This window comes from Corylus avellana, chromosome 2 (assembly GCF_965113065.1).
Source record: "Corylus avellana chromosome 2, dhCorAvel1.hap1.2, whole genome shotgun sequence".
Classification (NCBI taxonomy): Eukaryota; Viridiplantae; Streptophyta; class Magnoliopsida; order Fagales; family Betulaceae; genus Corylus; species Corylus avellana.
In genome coordinates, this window is record NC_142491.1 from 13491362 (window position 1) to 13519353 (window position 27992).

General features: G+C 35.4%; 3 protein-coding genes and 1 pseudogene across 7 annotated transcripts; 3 read left to right on the top strand and 1 right to left on the bottom strand.

Annotated features, from left to right (window-relative positions):
* Positions 1–3856: 3856 nt before the first annotated feature.
* LOC132186616 (transcriptional regulator ATRX) lies at positions 3857–14679 on the bottom strand. 4 transcript variants are annotated; one of them, XM_059600611.2, is made up of 6 exons: positions 14559–14679; positions 14334–14418; positions 13030–13150; positions 12449–12879; positions 11326–11665; positions 3857–5290 (listed from the first exon to the last, which is right to left on the bottom strand). In XM_059600611.2, exons 2-6 carry the CDS (start codon positions 14366–14368, stop codon positions 4136–4138), a joined length of 2082 nt encoding a protein of 693 aa, XP_059456594.2. In that variant the 5' UTR covers positions 14369–14418; positions 14559–14679; the 3' UTR covers positions 3857–4135. The 4 variants fall into 4 exon arrangements, with proteins under 4 accessions (XP_059456594.2, XP_088369647.1, XP_059456587.2 ...); XM_088513521.1 differs by having other exon boundaries at positions 14334–14465; XM_059600604.2 differs by having other exon boundaries at positions 14334–14679.
* Positions 8591–10843, top strand: LOC148587370 (uncharacterized). Its single transcript, XM_088513523.1, has one exon. It carries the CDS (start codon positions 8685–8687, stop codon positions 9501–9503), a length of 819 nt encoding a protein of 272 aa, XP_088369649.1. The 5' UTR covers positions 8591–8684; the 3' UTR covers positions 9504–10843.
* A 4234-nt stretch (positions 14680–18913) lies between the features above and the next one.
* Positions 18914–21692, top strand: LOC148587371 (UDP-glucosyltransferase 29-like; annotated as a pseudogene). Its single transcript, XR_015911520.1, has 2 exons — positions 18914–19901; positions 21237–21692. The product of XR_015911520.1 is annotated as a UDP-glucosyltransferase 29-like (transcript).
* A 3482-nt stretch (positions 21693–25174) lies between these two features.
* On the top strand, positions 25175–27497 carry LOC132167765 (UDP-glucosyltransferase 29-like). The gene is made up of 2 exons (XM_059578790.2): positions 25175–26147; positions 26929–27497. Exons 1-2 carry the CDS (start codon positions 25206–25208, stop codon positions 27340–27342), a joined length of 1356 nt encoding a protein of 451 aa, XP_059434773.2. The 5' UTR covers positions 25175–25205; the 3' UTR covers positions 27343–27497.
* Positions 27498–27992: the final 495 nt, after the last annotated feature.

A 27992-nucleotide genomic window follows, 5' to 3' on the forward strand; every position in this document is an offset into this window, starting at 1 on the left:
TCAGAGGATCAACTTCGTAATCTTTTAAGATATCAGAGTTATCCCTTTTACTGCGATTTAAATGTCCTGAGTTATTCTCGGACTTCATGGTCTCGGCTAGGGGTTGCCTCGGATTGGAGGTCTCGGATCTCATGAGTAGGTCTCGTCTCGGATCACTTGAGTAGGTCTCGTCTCGGATCACTTGAGTAGGTCTCGGACTTGGGCCTCTTCTGGCTGGGCCCAAGGACTGCTCAATAAATGGTAAGCTAGTTCATGACCCAACAATGAAGATTTTAAATTTATCGTTGAATTAAAATTTAATAATGGGATTCATTACAAAATTTTATAGTGAGCTTAAAAGTTAAGTCAACTTTAAAATGGTTATGAAAAAAAAAAGTCTCACATTATTTATTTAAATTACTAGTAATTCAAATAAACAATTACTGTGAATTTCAATAGGTGGCCAACAAGGATCTATAACAACATAACCTGTCCGAATTAATCATGGTCTTCTTCTTTTTTAATATATAAATTGAACTAATCGAGGTCTTTGTTTATTTTTTTGTGAGTAAACTAATCATGGTCTTAATCAGGAGAAAGAACTAATCACGGTCTGTCTAAGGGATCCTGTCAAACTTGATGTCCACTTGACTTGTTCTATACTTCTATATGCTTGGTAAGCTCCCATTTTCAATAACCAAATCTTTAAATTATTATTTATTTCAAAAGTTTAAATTGATAGAAAATGATAAATTTAATCTTTTAATTAATATTTAAATAATCTTATTTAAGAGCATATTTGAAATTGTATTTAAAAAATCAAGCTTTTAAGCTAAAAAGAGCTTTTTGACAAAAGTTTCATTTTTAAGCTTTTGTTAATAGTGCATTTTTGCCATTTTTAGGCTTTTTAACCTTCAAAAGCGCTTTGAATTTCTTTTATACCAAACATTTTTTTTTTTAACGCACTTTTGAGGTATTAAACGCACTTTTGAGGTCTTCAAACGCACACCCAAACAAACTCTAAATATAAGCTACTTTCCCTTAATAAGTGAAACACAATACATTAATTGAAATAAGAGGTGAATTAATAGAGGTAAAGTTCGAAGTCAGGACCTTTTTATATATATAGTCGGTATAATATATACAAGATTTAATTAAGTTCTGTGATATAGTAAGATTTATTTTATTTTATTTGTTTGCAACAGGAGACACTGTTTGATCCAGTTTCCCTCAGGTGCGGTCACACATTTTGCTGTATGTGCGCCTGTTCAGCTGCGTCTGTGAATACTGTTGATGGACTCAAAACAAAAATGCCCTCTCTGGCAAGGGGTAATTACTTTATATAAATTAAATTATTAAATTATTTTTTTTAATTTAAATTTTGAGATAAATAGTAATTTAACATGGTATAGAACAAATATTTCACCTATTGAATCTCACTAATTATTAAATACGAGTTTAAAACAAGGGAGAGTGTTATAATATAAATTAAAATTAATTGATTAAATTCATCAACTCCTATCGGTATAAGCCATAGGTCATGAGTTCGAATTTTGATTCTATAATTCACCCGTAATTTTAATTAAATATTTCACGTATTTGACTTCACTTATTAAAAGGAGTTTGAATTCAAACGTGATGCCTAAAGGAAGTTAAATATCCTTTATATAATCTTTATTGAGAGAGGATAAAATATTAGAGATTAAAAAGTGTATTTTATTATTCTTATATTTGGTGAGTTAACTGTGTTCATCAAATTTAATCAAAACACAAGCTATCAGCTAATCTTTTACATTAACCGATACAAGCAGCTTACCAATTGTTTTTCAAAATTGATGAGCCAAATACAACTGTTTTTGCTCTTATTTTAACATTCCCGTTAGCTAAATATTAATAGGGGTGAAAAGGCGAGCGATTATTAACCGCACACTAACTGCTAACCGCTTTTTGAAGGCAGTTAGAAAAAACCACTAATTGTCTAGACGGTTCCGGTTAGCGGAACCTAAATATATATATATATATATATATATATATATATATATATATATATATATATATATATGTTTAAACCGCTAACTGTCCACACCATAAATTTTATGTTTAAATATATATAAAAATTTAGAAACGATATCGTATGTAGTAGGGTATTACGTCTTTTTGGGTTTTTTTTTTAAATTTTTTTTTAAAAAAAAAGCGGTTAGCAGTTATTAGGGTTATTAACCGCTAACCGCCGGTTAACCATCTAGGCGGTTAGTGAATTTTACTAATCGCCTAAACAGTTAGGGTTAACGATTTTAACTAATAACCACAACTACCTTTTCACCCATGGAGGAGAATGCTGCACATGTGCAAGTGGAAATGTCAACTTTAAAATTCCTTGTGTTGATTTCAGAGACGAGTATTTTTCGGTGCTTTCCACTTGGATGAGCTTACGCCGAAGTTTCGTTTGTCCAATAACTCCTTATTTCTCATATTGAATAGAGAAAATAATAATAAGAACAAGAATAATAAAAGTTAATAATATTCTGTGAAATTACAATGGCAAACACACCCTAAATATATACTGCCATTGTTTTTGGCCCCCATGGAAGCTCCTTATTATTGCATGCATAATTGAACAGCTGCCCTGAATACTGGGAGCAGAGGCTTCAGAGAGAAATTAGAGCAGAGAGGATTCAGCAGAAACAATGTCAAGCTTTTATGGGAATTTAATTAATTGAGTAATTCATGTAGGGTGAAGTTGAATTTAGATAAAAGCTGGGGTGGGATCATTTCTTCACCACAGATATGGGGTGCATAAATTCAAAAATAATGAAAATTCACTGACCTTCACCATTTAATTCTGTTCCATTTTTTTAAAAATGTGATAGAAGAAAATTGGTTTCTATGTCTAAAATTCCTTTTCACTCAAAAATAAATGGTCAAAACGAGTTTGCTTTACCTCCTCAGGCTCCTGTAAAAACAATTACCAGAGATTTTTTGTGTAAAAATAAACCCATAAGATTTTCTCTAGTGAAAAAATAACTAAATTTCTTCTTCAATCTTACCATCTTCACCATTTATTTTAAGACAAACTTCACCATTTATTTTAAGACAAACTTTAGTAACTTTTTTACTTGAGGTAAGTCAAATTCATTCAAAAGAATATGTGAGCCATGCATAGAAACTTTTTCTTTTATCCGCGATTTAACTATTTGATATGTTTCCACAAATACTTGAAAATCAAATTCTAGAGCAGGGAAAGAAATACAACAAACTAAGCAGGAATACCGCCAGACGAGAATTTGACTACGGCCTATTGTGCTGCATTATAAGCGCAGAAGTTTGTACTTCTGTTGACTTTCCTAGCTTCTTATGAGGAAGATGCTGAGACTGAGCCGAATATGTCGGTGATAATGAAAGAAATCCTCCAATCTTTAGATAGGTAAAGCTATTGGAGAGCCAAAATAACTATATGGGAGTCACCTTTAAAGATGAAGTGATCAAGATTGAGTCTAGAGGTCAGAGATACAGCTGGGAGAGCTGCCAATGCTTCCCCAGAATTTGAAAGACAAGGGTGGCTAATATGAGAGGACCATGTAGATTGTGGCCCAGACAGTTTCGACAAACAGCTGCCTGCGGAGAGAAAGAATTTTGAATGGCAGTATCAAAGTTAACTTTATACCAATGATGAGAAGAAGAAGAAAAAAATGCCTTATTTGAGCTAATTTATATTTTGTTTACTGAATCACATGAAATTTTACCCAACTTTATATAGGTAATGCATTAAATTCGTACGAAGAGAGGAATCAAAAGAGAATTGTATACATAAAATTGGATTTTGCAACATGCAGAACTAACACAAATGGAAAGGAATTGATGAATTACACTTGAAACCTTTATGGAGTTTTGTATAGAAGACTGAGCAGAAATGTTTCTGAGCAGAAATTTAGAATTGCTAGAAAAGAAAGATATGTGTGAGATACAGAAAAAAGAATATGGTTCCTCCTCTTTACAAGCTCTGTTTCACTTCCACTCACAGAACCAAATACAGTGTACACATAATGTTTCCTAGAGGCACATCATTACAACAACATATTACACTACAAAACCTGTATACTGTAATCTTGGTGAAGCTCTACTTTTAATAACCTAACAGAACTTCAATGGCATGATACTATCTATACATATTTGGTCTAATATGATCATCATAAAAATAGTTATCTGCGGGAGCCGGAGGTACCCCAACTGCCCTACTAGAAAAGCTTCGCGGAAATCCTTCATTAGAAGGCATCTGTGGCAGCAACTCAGGATAGGATCGATACGAGGGATAAGTGGCATTGACGGGATACGTGGGATAGGTCGGATTGGTGTATCTACTGGAAGAGGATTTGATTGTATCCAAGTAAGAATCAAATTGCGGCCTCTCAGTATAAACTCTTGACAAGGTCGTCCCATATTGGCTAGGGAGATACGGATCAGAGGTAGAAATACTAGACCTAGTCTCGAAGTAAGGACTGGTGCCTATTCGATCACCCGCAGTTAATGCATAGTTTGTTGCACCTGAGCCTGAACCGAGGAACTCGGCCTGGGTACTGGCTTCAATCAAATAATCTGTTGGCAGCCTAAAAAGCCCAGCATATCCAACAGGAATCTCCATCGAGTTCCCAGTGTTTGTGGCAGGGACAGAAGGTTCAACAGCTTTACCAACAGATGCACCTTCAATTAAAGGCACTCGATACATTTTCTGTTCCAGGGATACCCTTGCTTGTTTAAGTGCCTCCAGCACACTACCCAAACCGTCAGATGGTTCATGCGGCACCAATGCATAAAGGTCGTTTCTGCTTGCTGAACTATTTCCTTTTTGGAAACTACTGCCCACATCAGATGAAGACGAATGTGCTAACTGGTTTCCAGGGGATCCCCGTGAATGCGGCTCATGATGGAAGCTAAATGAAGGCTGATGCCTTCCTGAATGTGGCTCATGATGGGAGCTAAATGAAGGTTGATGCCTTCCTACGCTCTCTTGATTTTGCTTCCACTTGTTCGTAGGGAGTGCAGATTCCTGAGCCACAGGTTCAGAAGCAAAGCTACTACTGGCATTCTGATTCTGTGTACCTCCCATATGCAAAGGTGGTGGAACACCATTGGGCTTGGTTTTGGGCAGTTCTTTAGAGAAGCCAACACCTGTTGCCTCAGTAGTATATGGAGCTTGTGGCTTGACCTCATCTTGGGCATTGGAGGCAACTGTCTCAGCAGGATATGGAGCTTGTGGCTTGACCTCATCTCTTTCCTCAGTAGTATCCGAGTGGTTCCCAGGATCGAATGAATCCTAAGTAATTCATGACCAAGAGACCAGGAAGTTAGGATTTGGAGCAAGAAGATTTCAATAGAGGGGAAAAACTAATAAAGGAACTACTCAAGTACAAATCTAATTCATATATAAAAACCAGAAAACCAATACTACTGGGTGATATGGATTGCAACTGAATGCTGCATATACCAAACAAAAATATCACAAGGAGAATGATACTTACAACTTGTCCATCTTGAGGCAGGGATAATATGAAAAACTTCTGGAGGCTAATGGCTAATAAGGAAGTATACATCTCATGCAAGTCGGTCCAATATTACAAAAACATGAATATTTCATAGTTATCAGAACTGAAGTGGACACTAACGCAGATTAGTGACTGAGTCACTATTACAATGGTTCAACTACCAAACTGGTATTTGTTCCAGTGGTTAAATAAAAGTATATATTTATCCTGTGGTACAGATAATTCTTAGAGAATTCAGAAGCTCAAATTACAAAAGGATGAAATAAAATCATAATAATGTGGTTTTCTAATTTTATTAATACTAAAATTTGTTAAATTTGACTTCTTATATATACTAAAAATGAAATGCTAAAGAAGATTTTTAAATATGTTGAAAAAATGGCTAATATAGGATAAGGCAACATAGCTTAAGGGTAACGTTTCCACCCATTTGATTATCCCACCCCAATCTTGGCATTCCAAACTGATGCATCCATTGCCTTTATAACCCAGCTCTGGACATCCGACCAAAATTAACAAATAATGAACTGGTTTAGCCATTGGTTTCACCAGTTCCGAAGAAAATCTTTCCATTTTAACTAGATTCATTAGAACTTTGATGGGTTCTGTTACTTATTCAGCCATATAACAGCACTGAACTTCACAGGGGACTTAGCAGCTGGTCTGGTCCAGATCTGAAACTTTCCTTTAATTCATTTCACCTTGCAAATTTTTCATATTGCAAGTGTCAACTATTTATTAAATTGGAATGCAAAAAGAAAAAAGAAAAGATTTAGACCTTTCTATGCAATTGTTAATTAGAAAATGAAGCCTCAAACTCAAGAATTTCTTTAATTTTTCTCTTTTTGGATTGATAAAGCTTCAAAACTTAAGCCTATAGCAATTTGATATCAAAACATCCCCCGCCTTAAGCTTAGGCCACTTTGCATTGAGACAAAGTGAAACCTTCAGAATGTTGGAAAACAAGGACAAGTGAATGAAATAACAATACTCAGAGGTAATGAGCTAGTTTCAATGGCAACACTGCTAATTTTTTCTAAACCGAAAGAATAATTCTGGTCAAACATATCCTTAAACTACAAGCATTTTCAGGAACACACCAACTTAGAATCTTTGACACCTATCCTTACTAAAAAGGAAAAACTAGAATGAAATTGTTTAAAGTGCTAGATTTAGAGCTTTTAAGCAAAAGCGTACCATGTCTGAGATTCTGCAATATGAATTAGATATCATCTCTACTATTCCCTAGTATATTATTAGTACTTTTTGGTAATCAGTAACGTTAATCTATTCTTCATCTAATAAAACAATGGTATATTAGTATATACTCATGAGAGTAGGCATGCTGAGAGCATACAAGCTGATGAAATACTTTATTTTTATAAGTAGTCGATATGTCATTAAAAGCGTAAAGCGCCCCAAGGTACACAGGAACAAGTTGATGACATACTTAAGTATTCCATTGGATATCTGTTTCTTTTCATTATTCAATAAATCTCATAAAAGATTCAATTTGTATTCTCCATGAAATAATCCTCTGCGTCCATTGGACTTGATATCCTTCCATACTTTCTTCATACTGACATCCCTTGGCTTTACAAATTAAAATCCTAGTGGTGCATCAACCATAAGTTAAAAAATTTGAAGAGAGTTCCAAGTATGGGTAGTCACAGTTTCATTGTGCTCAGATCAAAAGAAATCAAACAATGACATGCAAGTAAATTGGTATAAGGTAGATGCTAAAAGATTTCAATTAAAAGAGGATGGCTTCACAACCTTTTTGGGGCCATTAATGGCATTGGTCAGGTACTCATTAAGTGCATGGACTAGTAGAGGTGGTAGTGGTGCTAGCAACAGGGATGGGTGGTAACAGTTTGCAGCAATGTAGTGGTCATCAAAGCTGTAGTAACTGGTGATGGTTGAGTTAATGTAGTGTAGTAGCAATGGTTGTGGTTGGGGCAAAGGTTCTACCCACGCTTGTTCTATATATACAAACATGTGCCTCCTAACCATTGTGTGTTATCTTTTGTTTATAAAAAATTTTAGAAACCCCTTTTTCATGTCCCTGGATTCACCAAATTTTTAGAAATTGCTTCACAGAATTTAAAAACAGAAATATGCAAGACATGTTTTTCAACCACTTTACCCATATTCTGGAACAAAAGCACTACCTATGGCAAAAGGGTCCCATATATTTTGAATTAAATTCCTATCACACACATATATGAACCTATGATTTTAACCAAAAAATAAAATAAAAGTGACCATATTAGACCAACACTAACAAGCATGTGTCTGAGCACAGACACAAACAATGTCATTAGTAAAGCAATTTTAAACAATGGATCTAAAGCTTTCCTTAAGCTTTTCTCATTCACAGTGTCAGTCAGATACGGTCTATATATATCATTTGGGGCTGACGGCGGCGTGGTCGTTTTTGGGCTGTCGGCGATTCTAGTGTATTTGGGGCTGACAGCGGCGTGGTCGTGAAGGATTTGGGGCTGTCTGCGATTCTGGAGGAGTAGGGGCTGACGGCGGCGTGGTCGTTTTGGGCTGTCGGCAATTCTGGTGTATTAGGGGCTAACGGCAACGTGGTCGTTTTGGGCTGTCGGCGATTCTGGAGGATTTGGGCAGACGGCAGCGTGGTCGCATGATCGTTTTGGTTGCTGTTTCTGTTGGGTGAAGACGTGAGGTGCTATTTGGGTGCTGTTTGGTGGGCTTGGGCTTGACTGGTAGCTGTGGGCTCATATTTTTAGTTGCTGGTAACTTTGGGCTTGCTGGGTTTGGGCTTTGTTGCTGTTTGGGGTTGCTGATTGGTGTTTGACTTGTGTGGACTTGGGCTTGCTGTCCAACAGGTCTGGTGGGCCTATTACTCCTTTATCAGGTGTTTTAATTTCTAATTTTCTTATTTCATCATGTCTTCTAGTGAGGCTTTTGGGGTTCGTTTTACTGGAAAAAATTATTCTGCTTGGGAATTCCAATTTCAATTATTTGTTACGAGAAAAGAGTTGTGGGGCCATATTGATGGTAGTGATCCAGCTCCTACGGAAACTAAGGAGTTGGCTAAGTGGAAGGTCAAGGATGCACGTGTGATGTCTTGGATCTTAGGGTTTGTTGATCCTCTTATTGTGCTCAATCTGAGGCCCCTATAAGACTGCGAAGACTATGTGGGAGTATTTGTTGAAAGTTTATCATCAGGACAATACCGCACGCCGTTTTCAGCTGGAATATGAGATTGCTAGTTACACTCAAGGCAATCTCTCCATTCCAGAGTATTTTTCTGGTTTTCAAAATTTGTGGGGAGAATTTTCTGATATGGTTTATGCGAAGGTACCTTCTGCATCTCTCTCTGCTGTTCAGGTAGTTCATGAGCAAAGCAAAAGAGATCAATTCCTGATGAAATTGCGCCCTGAATTTGAGGTTATTCACTCAAATTTAATGAATCGGGATCCTTCTCCATCTTTGGATGTTTGTTTTGGAGAGTTACTTCGCGAGGAGCAGCGTCTTCTCACACAGGCTACGTTCCAGCAAGATTCCAACCCAAATCCAGTAGCCTATGCAGCCCATGGGAAAGGGAAGGGTAAGGATATGCGCAAGGTTCAGTGTTTCAGTTGCAAGAAGTATGGTCATATTGCTGCCAACTGTGCAAAGAAATCTTGCAACTACTGTAAGAAACAGGGCCACTTTATCAAAGAATGTCCCATTCAATCTCAGAATCGTCAAGCTACTGCTTATCAGGCTGCAGTGAACACCTCTTTTGCTCCAGTGATGTCCTCAGCTTCTTCTACGGCCGGATCAGCTGTTCTTACTCCTGAAATGGTTCAGCAGATGACTATGTCAGCCTTTTCAGCCTTAGGGCTCCAAGGTAATGGTACTATTTCTTCTAAGTCTTGGCTTATTGATTCTGCTGCATCCAATCATATGACCAGATCGTCCGATACTCTTTGCAATGTTCGTCCATATCATGGTTCATCCCATATTTAAGTAGCTAATGGGAGTCATTTAGCTATTACTGAAGTAGGAGATATCAATCCTTCATTCAGAGATATTTATGTATCTCCTGGACTTTCTAGTAGTCTTATTTCAGTTGGCCAGTTAGTTGAAAAAAACTGTGATGTCCATTTCTCTCGTGATGGTTGTCTTGTGCATGATCAAGTGTCGGGGAAGATACTCGCGAAGGGGCCTAAAGTTGGCAGACTATTTTCACTGCACTTTTTAATTCCTAATTGTTTATCTTTGGCTTGTATGACAGTTAACACTCCGAACGAAGTATGGCACAAACGTTTGGGTCATCCAAACTCTGTTATTCTGTCTCATATGTTAAATTTTGGTTTGTTAGGCAGCTTGAACTATTTGATTATTACTCGGCCCGATATTTCCTTCGCTGTCCAGCAGGTTAGCCAGTTTATGCAAACTCCACGCCATCTTCATTTAGCTGCTGTTCGACGTATCATTCGATATCTTCGGGGGTCCCCTGGCCCTGGGTTGTTCTTTCCAACCGGCTCTCCTCTTCGCCTTGTTGCTTATAGTGATGCGGATTGGGCAGGATGTCCTGACACTCGGCGGTCTGTCACTGGTTGGTGCATGTTTCTTGGTGATTCTTTGATTTCTTGGAAGAGTAAGAAGCAAGCTTGCGTTTCTAAATCATCTACTGAATCCGAATACCAGGCAATGTCTGCTGCTTGTTCTGAGATTGTCTGGCTTCGTGGGCTTCTGACTGAGCTTGGTTTTTCTCAAACTGATTGTACTCCTCTTCATGCTGATAATACTAGTGCCATTCAAATAGCTGCTAATCCTGTTTACCATGAATATACGAAGCATATTGAGGTAGACTGTCATTCTATTCGGGAAGCCTTGGACACTCGTGTTATCTCTCTTCCTCATGTTTCCACTGATCTCTAGATAGCTGATGTCTTCACAAAGGCTATGACACGACAGCGTCATCAGTTCCTTGTGGGCAAATTGATGCTTCTTGATCGACCAACATCAATTTGAGAGGGGATGTCAGTCAGATACGGTCTATATATGTCATTATATATTTAGCCATAATTAGTCTTTCTAGTTATGGCATGTTCTTGTATTATAGCTATAGTATATTGTAATTAATAGGTAGATTTTAGTTACCTTATTTGTTTCCCTAGATTGCTATAATCGCTGAGATACAACCTGTAATTACCTAGACAATTTCTATATAATACAAGGAACCCTCACATTGAGAGGTATTCAATACAATTGACACACAGGAGAGTGGGGTCATCTTCCATAAGAAGAAATTGAAAATAATGCACCAAAACATATATGTTACATGCGACCAAAAAAGTAAATCCAATTCATCAGCAGATATCCACATTGATAAGCACTGATTAAAAAATATAGCATATTAATACAAGTAAACCAATAAGAAATGTTAAACAAATGGAAATAATTAGATCTAGAAAAATTGACTTGTACATGATACAAGGTGTTGCAAAAGCTTCAAAAGCCAATGCAGATGAAATTCTTACAGTTCTCATGAGTAAAAAGGGAAGATGACACATAAAATCAACCAACAGTAGCAAACTTTTAGTGATCTATTTACGAAATATTTTGTGTAGCATGCTAGTGACACTGCTAAGTTGAAGCAGAAGCAGACAATGAGCCCTAGGTCAAATGCCACTTCCAAAACCGGGCTAGAGCGTGATGTTATGGGTTCAAGATCCACTAGATGCATGTGTAACTTATGAATTAATTTTTTTTTTTTTTTTTTAAAAAAAAAAGGTTGAATCAGCTGTAATTTAATGGTTAAAAAGGCTCTGATGAAGCATACCGGTGTACTGCTGTTATTTTCTCGGAACTTCTCTTCCCATTCCCTTTGAGCTTTTTCCATTGCTTCATATCGGCCAATGAGTTGTGCTTGATCTTCTAGTGCTTTCTCCATGTCTTTGTCTCCTCCATATTCATTACAATCAAGGCCATTATTTCCAACATTTTTCTGATTTTCTAAGAAACCTGGCAGTGCACCATCCAGCAAAACGTTCTCCTGGATTTTAGAACCTTCTTTCAGCCCACCATCTGTGCAAATTGTAAAACCTTCTGAATGGGTTGCCACTCCATTTTCTTCACAACCACCCTTGACAGGCTCTGTTTTAAAGTCCTCAACAATAGACCTAAGAACACCAACAAACAAAAAACCCATAAGTTTCTTCTGTACACAGGTATAAGTGTTGAGAAGTAAATAGGAATAAGCAACTCTATTGTGTACATGCATTGCTTGACATGGCCTAAGAGAGTTGAAGCAGAATCTGACCAGAGATGAAAGAAACTAGTCAATCTAACAACCATCGTCTACTGGCCCAGAAATACTTCAATTTTAAGTAATATTATTTTTGCCAAAAAAGTAATCTTGTCGTAATCTGCTTTTTTTCTTTTTCTTCTTTTTTACTATATGGTTTTCCTCATCACGTATCACTGTCCACAGCTGTCAAATAGAAACTTTATGAGAAGGATGAGGTTGAGACTGATTTTTTTTTTTTTTAAGTAATCGAAAAATTTATAAAAAGCATAAGGCACCTATATACAAAAGAAAATACCTAACTAGAATGCGCAATGCACCAACTGCCCCCCCACCCCCCCCCCCCCCCCCCCAACAAACACAACTAACTTCTCCACCACCCTAAAGTCCTACAAAAACCACCTGAAGAGAGAGGCACCTCATAAACCACCTGATGAGGTTGAGACTGATGAAATGTTTTAGATGGGATATCAGGCTTGTGTCCAAGTTCTTTCCCCAGAACTATATGCTAATAAATGCATACACTGTTCACCAAACAGATAGCAAAACCAGAATACCTCTCAGGTTTACAAAGTGAGGAAAAAGAAAATAGGTACGTCATATTATCAATTGGAAGCGGGGCCAAAAAAAAAAAAAAGGATAAGGAAAATGAACTAACCCAGCCTCACTGCGTCTTATCCGGCGGCATGATTTACCTACGGAGTGTTTTGGGGAAAAAGAACGCGTGGAAGTTACACTACTTCTTCTCATTGAAGAGTTCTTGTACTTCTGAAGAGAACGTGGGGAATCATTACGGCCTTTCCAAGACAAGCTTCTACCACGTACTGGGGAAGAATCGAGGTCAGAACCTGAAAATTCCTCTGATTTGTTTCTGCTGACTTTTGAATTGATAGAGCTATCCTCTTCTTTTGTAGAATTATTACCCACTTTGGATTCATAAGGGGTTTCTTGGTCTGAGCTCAAATCATATTCTTCAGAAACATCACTTAAACCTTGGTTTTCCAGAATGGCCAGAACATCTACTGTTGCCTTCTCAGCTCTCTTTCTTTGAAGAGACACAATCTTTAGCTGTTCCTCCAATTCTGTTACCTAATTCATGTACATAACCAACATTTAAGATTACTAAAGGATATTGTGGGAAGGGGGATGGGGAAAGAGAGAGAGAGAGAAGAAGAAGTTCTTCACTAGATAGATTAAACAAGTCAATCACAGATTGCAGAAAAATACATTAAAACATACCCTTTTCGCCAATTCATCAGCTCTCTGTCTTGCACTTCTTGAGACAGTTCTTTCTGACAGCAACCTTGCCCGAAGGTAGTCAATAGTCATTGTACGTGAGTCCTCCATGACGGAATTTTTCCTGATAAACAAGGACCCCCCAACCAAAAAAAATAATCAATAACAAATGAAACAAAATGCCAAGACCTATTTACTTAGTAAAAAGCACATACATAATCACCTCATTACAGTTTACCTTCAACTTTAAAGGGGCGTACACACGGACTTGTGTGCCTATGTATCTACATATACATATCAAGCACTGGAACAGAATTTACCTAAAAAACTAAAGAAAACCATAATTCACTTTTTTTCATCAATTTTAAATCAAATAGAATCAAACCAAATTTCAGTTTATTAAACAACCCAACGAGGGGTTTGCAGTCCTTGCTGAAATCATTTTACATACCAAAAACAAAAACAAAAAGCCAAAAAAAATAAAAATAAAAATAAAAAACCTCATCCAAATTCCAAATGCATGTCAGAATTTGTTTCCATGGGAAATACTTCAAGAAACTCCCATATAGCTGGTGTTTAAGAATATTCTTTCCATCATGAAGCTAACAGAGAAAACATGATAAATTTTTCTAAAGCTTCACCTTATGATTTTTTCCAATTACCAAGATAAAATAACCAATGATGCTCGTGACTACTGCTTTGGTACAAGCAGAGCCTAATCACCAGCTTTGAAGACTATATTATAGCATTATCATTTGAAAAATTCCTACCATACCAAAATTAACAAATTTCACTAACCCTCAATTTATGCTTGAATAGATACATGCACCAATCCTCTATCAAATAGTCAAAATTGAATTAGAAAGCTGAAAAAAGTAGACTTTCATCTAATCAAGCCAATCAGTAGCATTACTCAGCTGATTTATATCCTAAACAATAAAATTCCGTGATTCAAAAATTTAATTCTTTTATTTTTCTACATTTCCTTATCGATCAATCAATGAGCAAGCAATAACCACATATACTGGCACTCCGAAGATATATGATCATAAACAATTAAATCAAAAAATTACACAATCCGAGTTGATCCTTCAGTTCAAGATTTTCATTACTTAAAATTCTCGGAAACCAAACAAAAGGACAACCAACAGAAACCTAGTGTAAACACTTCCTCCAAGCAACAACAAGAAAATATATATAAAAAAATAAAAAACAGAAAACCATAATCCAAAACTACTTCAAACATTTAAAACCCTAACTAAAAGCACCAAAACCAAAGAAATGGAAAATACCCAGATGATCATTACCTCTGATCTTGCTTGCCCAGGTCAGGATTAGGCATTATCAAGAGATATAAACCCCGAACCAGCAGAACCCCAACTTCAAAATTCACTTATGCAACAAAGAAAGAGGCAGAATCGCTTTGAGAAAGTGGTTGTCTATCATCCAAAAGAAGAAGTTGAACAGAACCCAAATGTGTGATTCACACGAAAAGTAGATAAATGAGACAATTTGAGGAAGCTTGGTCCTACCTCAGAAGGAAAACTCCATGAACCATAACAGAGGACTTTTCCTTTCACTGTTAGAGAGAGAGAGAGAGTTTGGTCTGTTGGGAATGAACAGGGGAAGCTTCATTTACTAGGCCAGTCGGACAACGACGGGCCAAAAGCCAATGACCCCTTTCGTCCACTAGCCAATAGGGACTTTTTGCCTTGATTTCTTTCTTTGTTTCCATTTTCGAATCAGTTTCCTCATTAATTATCTTTTTAGTTTTTTTTTTTTTTTTTTAATTTCTTTACTTTTTATTTATTATTATTTTTTTTTGAACTTTTGTTGAATTTAACTGGGATTTTGAATTTTTCTTGTGAAATATGCACAGCTTAAAAAAAAAAATGATGCAAGAATAGAAATTTGAGAAAATTGCAAAATTAGTTCTTTTAGTTTAACCTTGTAGCAAATAAATTCCAGTGATTTAAAAATGATATTTCTCTATAATAAAATAATTCCTCCATAAAAATTCAAGTCATTTTCCTATCAGAGTTTTAATGAAATTATAAATTTACTTTCAAAAGAAAAAAAAAAAAAATTGAGAGAGTGGGGGTGGAACTAGCCTCACATTTGGTTAAACGAGAGATAGCCAAACCACCCCTATAAGCCTTAAAGTTGGTTTGGCCACCTCTAGAACTGATCATTAGGATTGAACTCTTATGACTTGTGTGGATGATTTAACCAACTTCTCTCGACGATTATGGGGTAACTCTTAGGCTCTTGAGGGTGGTTTGAGGAAGTGGTTAAACCGCCCCCACCCCATTTTTTTTATTTTTTATTGAAAATTATTATTATTATTATTTTTTATAAGGACGATGTAAAAAGATTTGCGGAATTTGTTATGATTTATCATTTTATTACATAGGCATATCTCACGGATTTTTAAGTTCATGTAACAACTATATATCGAGATTTATTTATTAGAAGGTCAAACCATATGTACCAATTTAACAATTTTCCATCTAAACAATTTAAGGGATGAAGCTATCTTCTTTCTTTCTTTTTTCCTTGGCATTTTCAAGGGATCTTCCATCCTAATACTGTTTTTGTCCAAGCATATTTAGTTGCAGAACTCTTAGAAGATCCAATATGTTTCTTGCTTGCCCTAAGTTGACTTGCCCTTCTATATTAAGGAAAAGGCCATTTTATGTGTTTCCCCAAAAACAAATGGCTTAGTTTCCTCTTAGCCATGTTGAACGGTCGTCAATTGATTCTAATATATGCTACCAAATCCAATGAAATAAGTAATTTTGGTCTTTACAGAAGAAAAAATATAAAACTACTTTTACTTTATCTCCATTAAATAAATATATCTTCATTAAATTCAACCCTCATAGAATTTGAAAGTCCTAGCCAATCCCATCGTTTGATAAAATTTTACTCCATATATATTTTTTTTACAAATTCATGAACTTCTGTCATTACAAATTTTATTATGATAATTCACTTATTGAATTGTAAAAGATAATCACTTTGACTGCATGAGACAAGATATACTTATAAATTCATGAAATAGAAAGATGACAAAAAGAGAGTGGTTTTTTTTTTTTTTGAAGTGAAGAGAGTATGGCTTTAGATAGGGAAAAAGTCTAGAAAGAATACAGACAAACAACCTACTAATTGACAAGAATCCATAGAATAGACTCCAATTTACTTGGCATTAAATTTTATGTAAGTTTAAAGAGCTTACATTAAAACATATTACCACTTATGGTGAAAAAAAAAAAAAAGAGAGAAAGTATTATTCACTTTGACTTCTGCTTGAGCTCATGCCTAATGGGGAGTTCTGTTTTGCTCTATGCCTTAGTACTTTTTCTTGTGAGAGAGAGAAAGAGGTGATCTTTATTATAATTGGGTCGGAAAATAAAATTTTTGTCTATAAACTAAAAACATCAAAAAAGGGTGGCCCCTTTTGATATTAGGCTCCTTAATTTTTGTTTTCAAATCGTTATATATATATATTTTAATAACTTCAAAAGTATTTTGAGGAGAAAAATGCAGAAGTGTCTAATTTGACACGTGTTGGTAGAATGGAAAATGTCACTTTTTAAAGATTTAAAGTGCAAGTGTAAAATAGGTAATAGTTCATAGAGTTAAAGTGTAATTTTTTCCAATTTTTTATATACTAAAATTACATTTTAAGCTTCTTAATATAATCTCAAATAGACTCTAGATGTGATTTTTCTTATTGGAGAGAGAGAGAGAGAGTACTTTACTTTGTAGTACTTTATTGAGCAATAACGTGTGTGAGCTTTCATTCAAAGCAACCAAATTTTGTTGCTACCAAATACACAATGAATTGCCACAATAATTATGCCCTATTTAAGAATCATGAGCATTAATGGATCTAAACAAGCAACAGGCATCATTCCACGTAGATGACAAGTCATAAAAATTAAGGTTGTAATAATTACCAATAAAACTAAATAAAAGCCTCATCCCTAAAATACAAAGACATTAATTATTCAAGTCTAAAAAAGATAAAAGTATTTCATGGGGTTGGGGAAGTGGATATTAATATGTGTCGAAATATCAGTAAAAGTATTGAACATTTATTTAATTATGAACTTTTGACATATAATTTTTCATAATTGAATACAAAAAAGAAAAAAGAAATGTGGGCCAAGTGGCTTTATCTTATTGTAACTTGTAAGCGATACGTTTTGAACCCAGGATTGTTTCCACCATGATTATATTACTTTTGGGCCAACTCACATGAGTATTATATATACATATGAAAATAGTTTGAATGGCCACTAGAGCTATATTGTACTCTCATTTAACTTATTTTTTTACAATATAAATTCTCTTAATTTGATTACAATACTAAGATTTGATTTCGATTAACTCGTAAATAATGAATATTTCAATATCATGTTTTCTTCCATCGTGGTATCTTAATATTTCAATATCATATTACAATACTAAGATCAGATTCCTACTGCTGTCACGATGGACCACATTTGGTTTTGTTTGCCAAAAATCATCTCATTTATAATGCAGTGCAGCCCATGATCTCTCTCTCTTCTAGAGCTCACATTTTGGCTTGGCAAGATTTTTCCTTTTCTTCCATCTGGTCTCTATCTCCCCCTCCTAACATTATTAAAGCTAACTTTGATGTAGCCATTCGACCATAATCAGTGGCTACACATTATTTAGGAATATTTTGACAGAACAAGTGCTTCATTTTGCAGAGTATGATTTAACTTATACTATTTTAAAAAGTTAAAAAAGAAAAAAGAAAAAGGCCACTCTTAATGAATGAGAGGCCGCCTCCCCTCTCCTCCATCCACCGAAGGTGGCCACACTGCAACTATTTTTTTTTATATTTTGGGAAACGTTACTTATCTCTTGATGCTTTAGTGTTTTTGTAATCACATATTTAAAGTTTAAAAATTTGCAATATCATGTAGCCAAGTTTAAAAACTTTACAATACCACGCACCCATTAGGATTTTCTATAATTTTTAAACTTGGTTACCCAACATTGTAAATTTTTAAATTTTGAACGTATGATTGCAAAAAAAGCTGAAAAGTGAAGGAGGATAAGTGAAGTTTCCCTAATAGTACAGAATTGTCCCTACTTTAATTTAAGTTTTTTCAAAATAAGCAGTTATGCTCCATAGAAAACATTCTCTCAAATGTGAACCCAACAATATAACACTTCTATATATAACACCTATCACCCTAGCTTACTTCATATCATAACATTTTGTTCAAACAAAAACCAAAAAGCACTCACCCAAATACACTAACAAACAGTCATTAATGTTCCCCTAAAATATCCTCAACTAAAAACAATTTTTTTTATCAAAACCATTTTATATAAAAAAAAATGTCTAATAATTACCTACTTCAAATATCAAAATATCGTGTGTTGAGTTTAAGTCGTGTTAAAAGATAGATATAAGACTATATATGTCAACTATAATTCAACCAATTTAATTAAATGAGTCATACTCATCGACCCTAATTCACTAATTTTGTACTAAATTCATAAATCGCTCTCATCACTCATGAGTGGAGAAGTGAGTCAAAACTGCAGCTTTTTGAGAGAGGAGTCATCCAACCAAAGGAAGTGAATTGAATGAAGTTTCTTCACACTTCTAACATATATTTTCCTACTCTTCTTTTTTTTTTTTTTTTTTAAGAACTCGTTTAGTTATTTATACTCACAATATTGCTCACTTGATGAGTCCTTCAACACGAGCCATCTAGTCCAGCTTCCACCTCCTCACCTTTCCCTCTCTACTCTCTTCTCTTCCGCCACGTTACTCTTCTCATGCATTCTTATCTCTCTCTCTTTGACGCTTATCTCATCTCCTCCACCATATCTCTCCCACAAAACAAAACCCAATTAAAGAGAAAGCAAATTGATCAGAAAATGGATGCTAGACATGGCAGCATCAATGTCCTCATGCTTCCATGGATAGCTCACGGCCACATATCACCCTTCCTAGAGCTTGCCAAGAAGCTCACAAAAAGAAACATTCACATCTTTTTTTGCTCTACACCCATAAACCTCCGCCCCATCAAAGAAAAACTCCCTCAAAAGTATTCACATTCAATACAACTAGTGGAGCTCCACCTCCCATCCCTTCCGGAGCTTCCTCCACACTACCACACAACCAATGGCCTGCCACCCCATCTTGCGCCAACCCTCAAAAAGGCCTTCGACATGGGCAGCCACAATTTCTCCTCCATTCTAAAAACCTTGAGCCCGGATTTGCTTGTCTATGATTTTATTCAGCAATGGGCGCCGTCGATTGCTCTCTCACAAAACATCCCAGCCGTTGAGTTCTTGCCAACTAGTGCTACAATGACATCTTTCCTTATCCATGTCATCAAGCACCCTGGCGTTGACTTTCCTTTTCCGGAAACTTTTCTACGAGACTATGAGGTTGGGAAATTCACCCAAATGCTTGAATATTCTGCCGACGGCATCAAAGACGTAGATCGAATGATCGAATGCTATGAACGGTCTTCTGATGGGATTGTGTTAATCAAGAGTTTTAGAGAGATTGAGGGCAAATACATTGACTATCTATCAACTTCGACGGGAAGAAGATCGTGCCGGTCGGTCCGGTTGTTGAAGAACCCGTCCACGGCGATGAGAAAACGGAAATCATTGAGTGGCTGAATAGCAAGAAAAGATCATCGACTGTTTTTGTTTCATTTGGGAGTGAGTATTTTTTGTCGGAGGAGGAAATAGAGGAGATTGCTCATGGGCTACAACTTAGCATGGTGCCTTTCATATGGGTGGTGAGATTCCCTGCAGGCGACAAAATCAGTCTAGAAATGGCACTTCCCGAAGGTTTTCTTGACGAGGTTATATTAAATTACCATTATTTGTGATTAAATTTAGGAAAAAATTTACTCTCTTGATATTTCAGTGTTTTTGCCATTACATTTTTCAAAGTGTATAATGTCGGATAGCCAAATTTAAAAATTTTATAATGTCACTCTTCCAAAAGTTAAATTATTCATGATGTCGTTTTTCAAAGTTTGTAACGTCGGGTAGTAAACTTTAATTTTACAGTATTACTGTTTCGTTGCGATTTTTTATTAAGTTAAATTTTAATGGAAGAGGTAAAAACTCTCAAAATACATATGTTTTAAAAATATTTTATAGGGGTATAAGACACATTTTACTATTTTGATTTAATCTCAAACTCTAACCGTATTAGTTGCTGACATTTTAAAGTTTTTAAACTCAATCTGACCTTGCAACCTTGCATTTTTAGAGGTGTGATTGCAAAAACCCTTAAACATTAGGGTAAATGAAGTTTTCTCTTAAATATGGGAAAATTACAGTTTCCCTAAAGTTGACAGCGTTTTTCAATTCAAACATCAAAGTTTTAATTTTTGCAATCTACCCCCCAAAGTTCCAATTTTTTGCAATTTGACCAATTGTACCCAAAACTTCCCACATTACCCCTAATTTTTATTTTTTTATTTTTTATAAAAAAAAAATTAAAAAAATTCGGGGTGGCCGTAGCCAACCCTTTGGCCATTTGGCCATTTTTGCATACCCACATTTATTTATTTTTTCATAAAAAATAAAAAAATAAAAATAAAAATTAGGGGCAATATGAGAATTTTGGGATAATATTGGTCGAATTGAAAAAAAATTGGAACTTTGTGAGGGTGAATTGTAAAAATTGAAACTTTGGTGTTCGAATTGAAAAATGCTGTCAACTTTGGGGGGTAAACTGTAATTTTCTCCTTAAATATATATTATTATACACCTTATGTGTGGGCTCTAACACTCAAGTAATGCTAGAAGTCTCTTTTGTGTCTATCATGTGTCACTTTAAAAATGATGTGATTTTTAAAATTATCATTAAGCTTATGATTGATCATCATTGGCAATTTTAAAAGTTACTTTATTTTTGAAGTGACAAAGTAACTTCTAAAATTACTTTGTAACTTCTAAAATTACTTATAACACGCACTCTTCTAGTACATACTCACTTAAATAAGTAGTGTTCAACACGTGAATTTTTTAATTGAAATTGGGTAAATTGCTGAAAACAATGTTCAAATCAGAACCTTTGTTTCGATACTATATTAAATATCCATTTATCCTTTCAAAAGCTTAATTAAACTCATCTTGAACATTGAAAAAATGAATTTAACTATATTTAATTCATATTCCTGCAGGTTGAAGATAGAGGAATGGTGGTGGAGGAATGGGCACCACAAACAAAGATTTTAGAGCATCCAAGCATTGGTGGGTTTGTGAGTCACTGTGGATGGAGTTCTGTGATGGAGAGCATGAAGCTTGGGGTTCCCATTATAGCCGTGCCCGTGCACCTTGATCAGCCATTAAATGCTTGGCTGGTGGAGGAGGTGGGTGTGGGTGTAGAAGTCAAGAGAGATGTGAATGGGAAGCTTGAAAGTGAAAAGGTGGCAAAGGTGATCAGAGAGGTGGTTGAGGAAAAGGCTGGAGAGGGTGCAAGGAGGAAGGCAAAAGAACTGAAAGAGAAGATAATAGAGAAGGGAGACGAAGATATTGATGGGGGTGGTGCAGGAATTGGTGCAACTTTGTAGGAGGAAAAATATAATTGCAGTGTAAAAAGAAATAGGCTTAGTTGTTGTCAAATCACATTCTCTTTTTTAACCAATATAATGAATATATGGCCTTTTTATAGTTACTTTGTTTAATTTTTAACACTTTTTCAGTATAATGAAAGAAATTAAATAGGGTTCCATTTATATGAGAAGAGCAATATAATATTTAATAACATGGCAAATAAATTGACGGATTAAGTACTACTAAAGATAACCACAAGTGATCTTTAATTATTCTCCTTACTATATGATACTGAAATTTAACACATATTTTATTGGAAAATATTGCTCAGTCTTTCTTCTGGTGTGCTCCTCGTCCAAGGTGGATATTATTTTTTAAAAATCGGGTGAGAGAAATAAAGGACTAGTAGAGCCTATTTCTTTTTTATTTTTTTTAAAAATAATATACACTTAGGACCAGAAAAACACCTAGCATTCCCCTATTTTATTTCTTCTTCCTTACTTCAGAAATTCTTCTTTAAAACTTTATCTCAAAACTTGTTCTTGAAATTCAAATTTTATTTTATACCTATTGAAATAAAGATGATGTGGAAATAATAGCGAAAACAATATAAAGAATGAACATAAAGAATTTACAGGTGGTTCGGTGTTAGACACCTTCGTCCATTACTCGAAATACCTCTAAGGGTTACATTGTACTCATTAACTTGATTTGTCTACAATACAAAGGTCTATATTTATATGGTAATATCTAAATACAATTATTGTAATCAAATCCACTTGATTTGATTACAATCAACCCACAAATAGTGCATAATTATGGAATATACGGAAAATATTATATATTTTCCATATATTCTAACATCCCCCATCAAACTCAAGGTAGAATATTCTAGAACCCTGAGTTTGAAATCAGAAACAATGATGACGGCAGTGGCGGAGGCTGGGAACAAGCCACAGATGGTGGTGACTGCCGGAAGAGATAGAGGCTGGTGGGGCGGCCAGCGACGGTGGCAGGTGGGTGGTGAATGCATATGCAAAAGGGCCAACAACGGGCCAAAACTCTAAAAGGGGCATGTTGTCGGCTCCTTTTGGATTTTGGCGAAATTCGTGCGCCTAACTCATCTCATAAAAATCGATTCTACAAGAGAAGGTTGCTAATTCTTTATAAACATGCCAAATGTCTTGTCCATAGGCAATGCGAGATTATTTCTCAACACCCTCCCTCACGTGCAGGCCGGTATTTTTCTTGGTCCTTGTTATGTGGGTAAGTAGTGTGGGCCTCATTCTTCTTGTGGTAGGTTTTGATACCATATTGAAATAAAGGTGATGTGAGAATAATAGCGGAAGCAATATAAAAAATGAACACAAAGAATTTACGGGTGGTTCGGTGTTAGACATCTACGTTCACCATTCGGAATACTCCTAAGGGCAACATTGTATTTATTAACTTGATTTGTCTACAATACAAATGTCCCTATTTATAAGGTAACGTCTAAATACAATTATTATCTCAATATTTGATTACAATCAACCCATAAATAAAAAATATTTAATATTAGCATAATTATGGCCATATATGAAAAATATTATATATTTTCCATATATTCTAACCATACCAATCATAAAAGTGGATGTATAATTCAATATCATGTGAAAACTATGTAAACACATTGGGCTCATGTCGTAATAAACAACATTTCATGCTGATTTTTTCTACTATAAAAATACTAAAAATACAATTTCATGCAAGTACAAACTTTACTTGTTTGAAAGTGAGTTTACTTACCATACTTGCTTAAATCCTCATTAATTTCTTCGACACGTCGCGTTGTTGTTTGGAAACTATCATACTTATTGCGTTAAACCCTAGACTCCTACATATGTCACCTCTCTGAACTACGTACACTCTACAAAACCTATCTTGTCTCAAGACGTAAAATATTCCCTCTCCTCATCAAATTTCTTCATTTTAAACGAGGCACTTTGTATTAGGCTCGTTCAAAGGAATTACCCTCTCATTCAAACAATTAAACATACTGCCATGCAACTTTTCCATGTGAGGACATCAAAAAAACATCATTTTTCTTCTATCATTACACCACATATATCATCGACCAATTCAATACCTCCATTTTATTCATTCAAAGCACACCTTTGAGGCTATAACTCAATAAAAATTCTCCATTTTAAACAAAACCCTAGTTTCATTTTTCTCCAAATAACAACACAACTACAACTACAACACTTTAATCACTTAAACAATCACAATCACCATTTCAAATCTCAATTAAAACACTCCATTAATCAAAATATCAAACCATCAAAACAAAGCGATAACCAAAAGCTCACTTCAAACTTCACTTTAAAACTTCAAAACACAAAACACTCATAACTTCACCATCACATTAACAACTTGGTAGATCTACCAAAACTTCACCAACAAAACATTCAAAACATCCAATGACTATTAGTTATAGATGGTAGTGTACAATAGCTGGGGCACCAACATTGCATTATAGGCCATTCGGAACAACGTCAACCTAATTAAGAAGGGGTACGTAATATCTCGGGTAGACCATACATGATAGTTATGACCTATTAAAAGCATTAATTTTTTGCATTAAAATTTATAAGTGCAGTGATTGTCGTTGGAATTACACATAAGAGTCATGATTCAGGGCACGCCTGGCGTGCTTCAACAGTGAAGCACGCCAGGCTAAATTTTTTTTTTTTTTTCAAAAAAATTAAAATAATAAAATAATAATAAAATAATAATAAAAAAAAAAATCACGGCCGACGTGCTCAATATCTTTACCCTACACATAATCTCCTTGCAAACCAAAACTATATTTTTGGGTATAATAACAAAGACAACACCTCTTTCGTTTACAATAAATACATGTTTACTTCTACACATAAATAACAATCTAATTTCATACTTGACTGTAAGATTTACTTACTAAGTTCTTAAGACTTAAGAAATTATTGCGGCTTGTATGTTACCTATTTTAAAAAGACTTCCTTATGAGAAGAGGCCAGTGGTGTGTTCGCCACATCAGGTTTGATTAGAATGATTTCCTTTTTATATAGTAGCTCAAAGTCTTCAAATGATGATAATACATGCATATTTTATGATTTTAGATATCTCACATATGTCATTTTCACCTTCTGTTTGTATTTACTCCGAGTATGTTAGGCCAACAATCCTTTCAGTTAGTTATGAGTTAATAATTGAATTGAGAGAATTGCCAGTAACCCTACTATTGATCAATTTAGGGGCGTTACAAATTCATCCAATCGAAGGAAGTGAATGGAGTTTCTCCAAACTTCTAACGTTTATCTACTTCTCTCTTTTTTTTGGTCAAAGAACTGGTTTATTTATTTATACTCACATTGCTGACTTGATGAGTCCTTCAACACGAGCCATCTGGTCCAGCTTCCACCTGGCCTCCTCACCTTTCCCTCTCTACGCCCTTCTCTTCCGCCACGTTTCTCCTCTAACTCGTCACCTTATCTCTTTGACCCTTGTCTCATCTCCTCCACTATATCATTCCCACAAAACAAACCCCAAAGAGAAAGGAAATTGATCAGAAAATGGATGCCAGCCATAGCACCATCAATGTCCTCATGCTTCCATGGCTAGCTCACGGCCACATATCACCCTTCCTAGAGCTTGCCAAGAAGCTCACAAAGAGAAACTTTCACATCTTTTTATGCTCTACACCGATAAACCTCCGCCCCATCAAAGAAAAACTCCCTCAAAAGTATTCACTTTCAATACAACTAGTGGAGCTCCACCTCCCTTCCCTCCCGGAGCTTCCTCCCCTCTACCACACAACCAATGGCTTGCCACCCCACCTCATGCCCACCCTCAAAAAGGCCTTCGACATGGGCAGCCAAAATTTCTCCTCCATTCTAAAAAGCTTGAGCCCGGATTTGCTTGTCTATGATTTTCTTCAGCAATGGGCGCCATCGCTTGCTCTCTCACAAAACATCCCAGCCGTTGAGTTCTTGCCAACTGGTGCTGCAATGACATCTTTCCTTATCCATGTTACCAAGCACCCTGGCATTGACTTTCCTTTTCCGGGAATTTTTCTTCGCGATTATGAGGTTCGGAAATTCACCCATTTTCTTGAATCTTCTGTCGATGGCATCAAAGACTCAGATCGAGCGCTGGAGTGCTATGAACGGTCTTCTGAGATCGTGTTGATGAAGAGTTTTAGAGAGATTGAGGGAAAGTACATTGACTATCTGTCAACTTCGACGGGGAAGAAGATCGTGCCGGTCGGTCCACTTGTTCAAGAAAGTGTCAACGACAATGAGAAAAGGGAAATCATGGAGTGGCTGAATAGCAAGAAAAGATCATCGACTGTGTTTGTTTCATTCGGGAGTGAGTGTTTTTTGTCGGAGGAGGAAATAGAGGAGATGGCTCATGGGCTACAACTTAGCATGGTGTGTTTCATATGGGTGGTGAGATTCCCTGCAGGCGACAAAGTCAGTCTTGAAATGGCACTTCCAAAAGGTTTTCAAGACAAGGTTGTATTAAATATTCCTCAATTTAGGAAAAATTTAACTTACCTTTTTAATTATACTTTTAAAATTTAAAAATTTTGTAATGTCATTCATCGGTAAGATATATATACATTTTTTTTGTGAGTCAAGCTTTTCTATTTTGTATTTTTTAAAAATAATAGTTATTTTTTATTTATTTTTTATCTAGGACATTTTTAAAAATTTACGGGACATTTCATTTTTTTACTGTCTTATTTAACTTCCATGTGGATTATTATTATTATTATTTAAAAAAAAAAGAGAGAGAGCGAAAATTCTTCACCAAATTAAAGCCGTGGGTTAGCCCAAAGCTTTTGTTTTGTTTTGTTTTTGTTTTTGTTTTTGTTTTTTTTTTTTTTCAAATAATCAATTTTTTTTTTTGGCATTTTGAGCACTTTAACAAAAAATTGTAAAATTAAAAGGGTTTGAAAGTTGGAATACCAACATTGTAGATTTTAAAACTTTAAGGTTTGTAAAGTCGCTTAGGGGGTAGTAAGTAAAGTTTTTTTCTTTTAATTTATATCAAGCGTGGACTCAAATTTTTACTTTAATAAATAAGAACAAAAAATGTAAGTACGCTTAATTAGTAAGTAAGACTTAACACATAGAATATTTAACTAGAATATAATGAATTGATGCATACAACATTTGAACTCATGACATTTACTTTAATACTATGTTAAATTAACATTTATTTTTTTAAACTTAAAATCCATAAAAATGGATAAACCTATTCATTTAATTTAATTTAATTATATTCTTGCAGCTTGAAGATAGAGGAATGGTTATGGAAGGATGGGCACCACAAACAAAGATTTTAGAGCATCCAAGCATTGGTGGGTTTGTGAGTCACTGTGGCTGGAGTTCTGTGATGGAGAGCATGAAGTTTGGAGTTCCCATTATAGCCGTGCCCATGCAACTTGATCAGCCAATAAATGCTCGGCTGGTGGAGGAGGTGGGTGTGGGTGTAGAAGTCAAGAGAGATGTGAATGGGAAGCTTGAACGGGAAAAGGTGGCAAAGGTGATCAGAGAGGTGGTTGAAGAAAAAGCTGGAGAGGGTGTAAGGAGGAAGGCAAAAGAATTGAAAGAGAAGATAAGAGAGAAGGGAGAGGAAGAGATTGATGGAGTGGTGCAGGAATTGGTGCAACTTTGTAGGAGGAAGGATAGAATTGCAGTGTAATAATCTTGTCAAAGATCTAAGTACAACATATTTTCCGAAGTGCTAAGAAAAAAGAAGTATTTTTCCAAGATAAAAAAGAAAATGCTTAGTTGGTGTCCATATAATGAATATATGGAGACCTTTTTAAGAATATATGGCCTTTTATCGTTTCTCTATTTAATTTTTAACACCTTTTTAAGAGTTCTATTATATTGGAAGAGCAATATAATATGTGTTGTGAATGAACAATATGTGTAAGTACTGCGTTTCACGTTGAGACAAATTAAATAAAATAAATACTTAATCTACTTAAATGGATTAATTAAGCTCATTAATTTGAACTTTTTGATTAAAATAGTGTTCAAATACATATAGTAATAACTTTAAGGGGTTGGCTCAGTGGCACCTATTGAACCATAAGTCCTTGCCTTAGAGGTTTGCGGTTTAAAACTTACTGAGTACAAATTGCTTCTTGGAGCTACACCCTTCTAGTGAATAGCCAATGAAGCACCATGTTTCGTGTAGGAAATTTTTTGGAGGTACAGTGTACGGAACCGAGGTTTACTCTATAGGATCCGAAAGCTCCACTTTGATGGGTTTCCTGTAAAAAGAAAAAAAAAAGAAAAAAAAGAAAAAGAAAAGAAAAGAGTATAATAATTTATGTACTGTTG

Excerpts from the sequence above, each read along its gene's own strand:
- LOC132186616 (XM_059600611.2), bottom strand. The coding sequence starts at position 14,368 with ATGCCTAATCCTGACCTGGGCAAGCAAGATCAGAG. Across the intron at positions 11,666-12,448 it reads ATAAGACGCAGTGAGGCTGG|GTCTATTGTTGAGGACTTTA; the intron begins GTTAGTTCATTT and ends TGGTGTTCTTAG. Across the intron at positions 5,291-11,325 it reads AAAATAACAGCAGTACACCG|GATTCATTCGATCCTGGGAA; the intron begins GTATGCTTCATC and ends TGAATTACTTAG.
- LOC132167765 (XM_059578790.2), top strand. The coding sequence starts at position 25,206 with ATGGATGCCAGCCATAGCACCATCAATGTCCTCATGCTTCCATGGCTA. Across the intron at positions 26,148-26,928 it reads CAAAAGGTTTTCAAGACAAG|CTTGAAGATAGAGGAATGGT; the intron begins GTTGTATTAAAT and ends ATATTCTTGCAG.
- LOC148587370 (XM_088513523.1), top strand. The coding sequence starts at position 8,685 with ATGTGGGAGTATTTGTTGAAAGTTTATCATCAGGACAATACCGCACGC.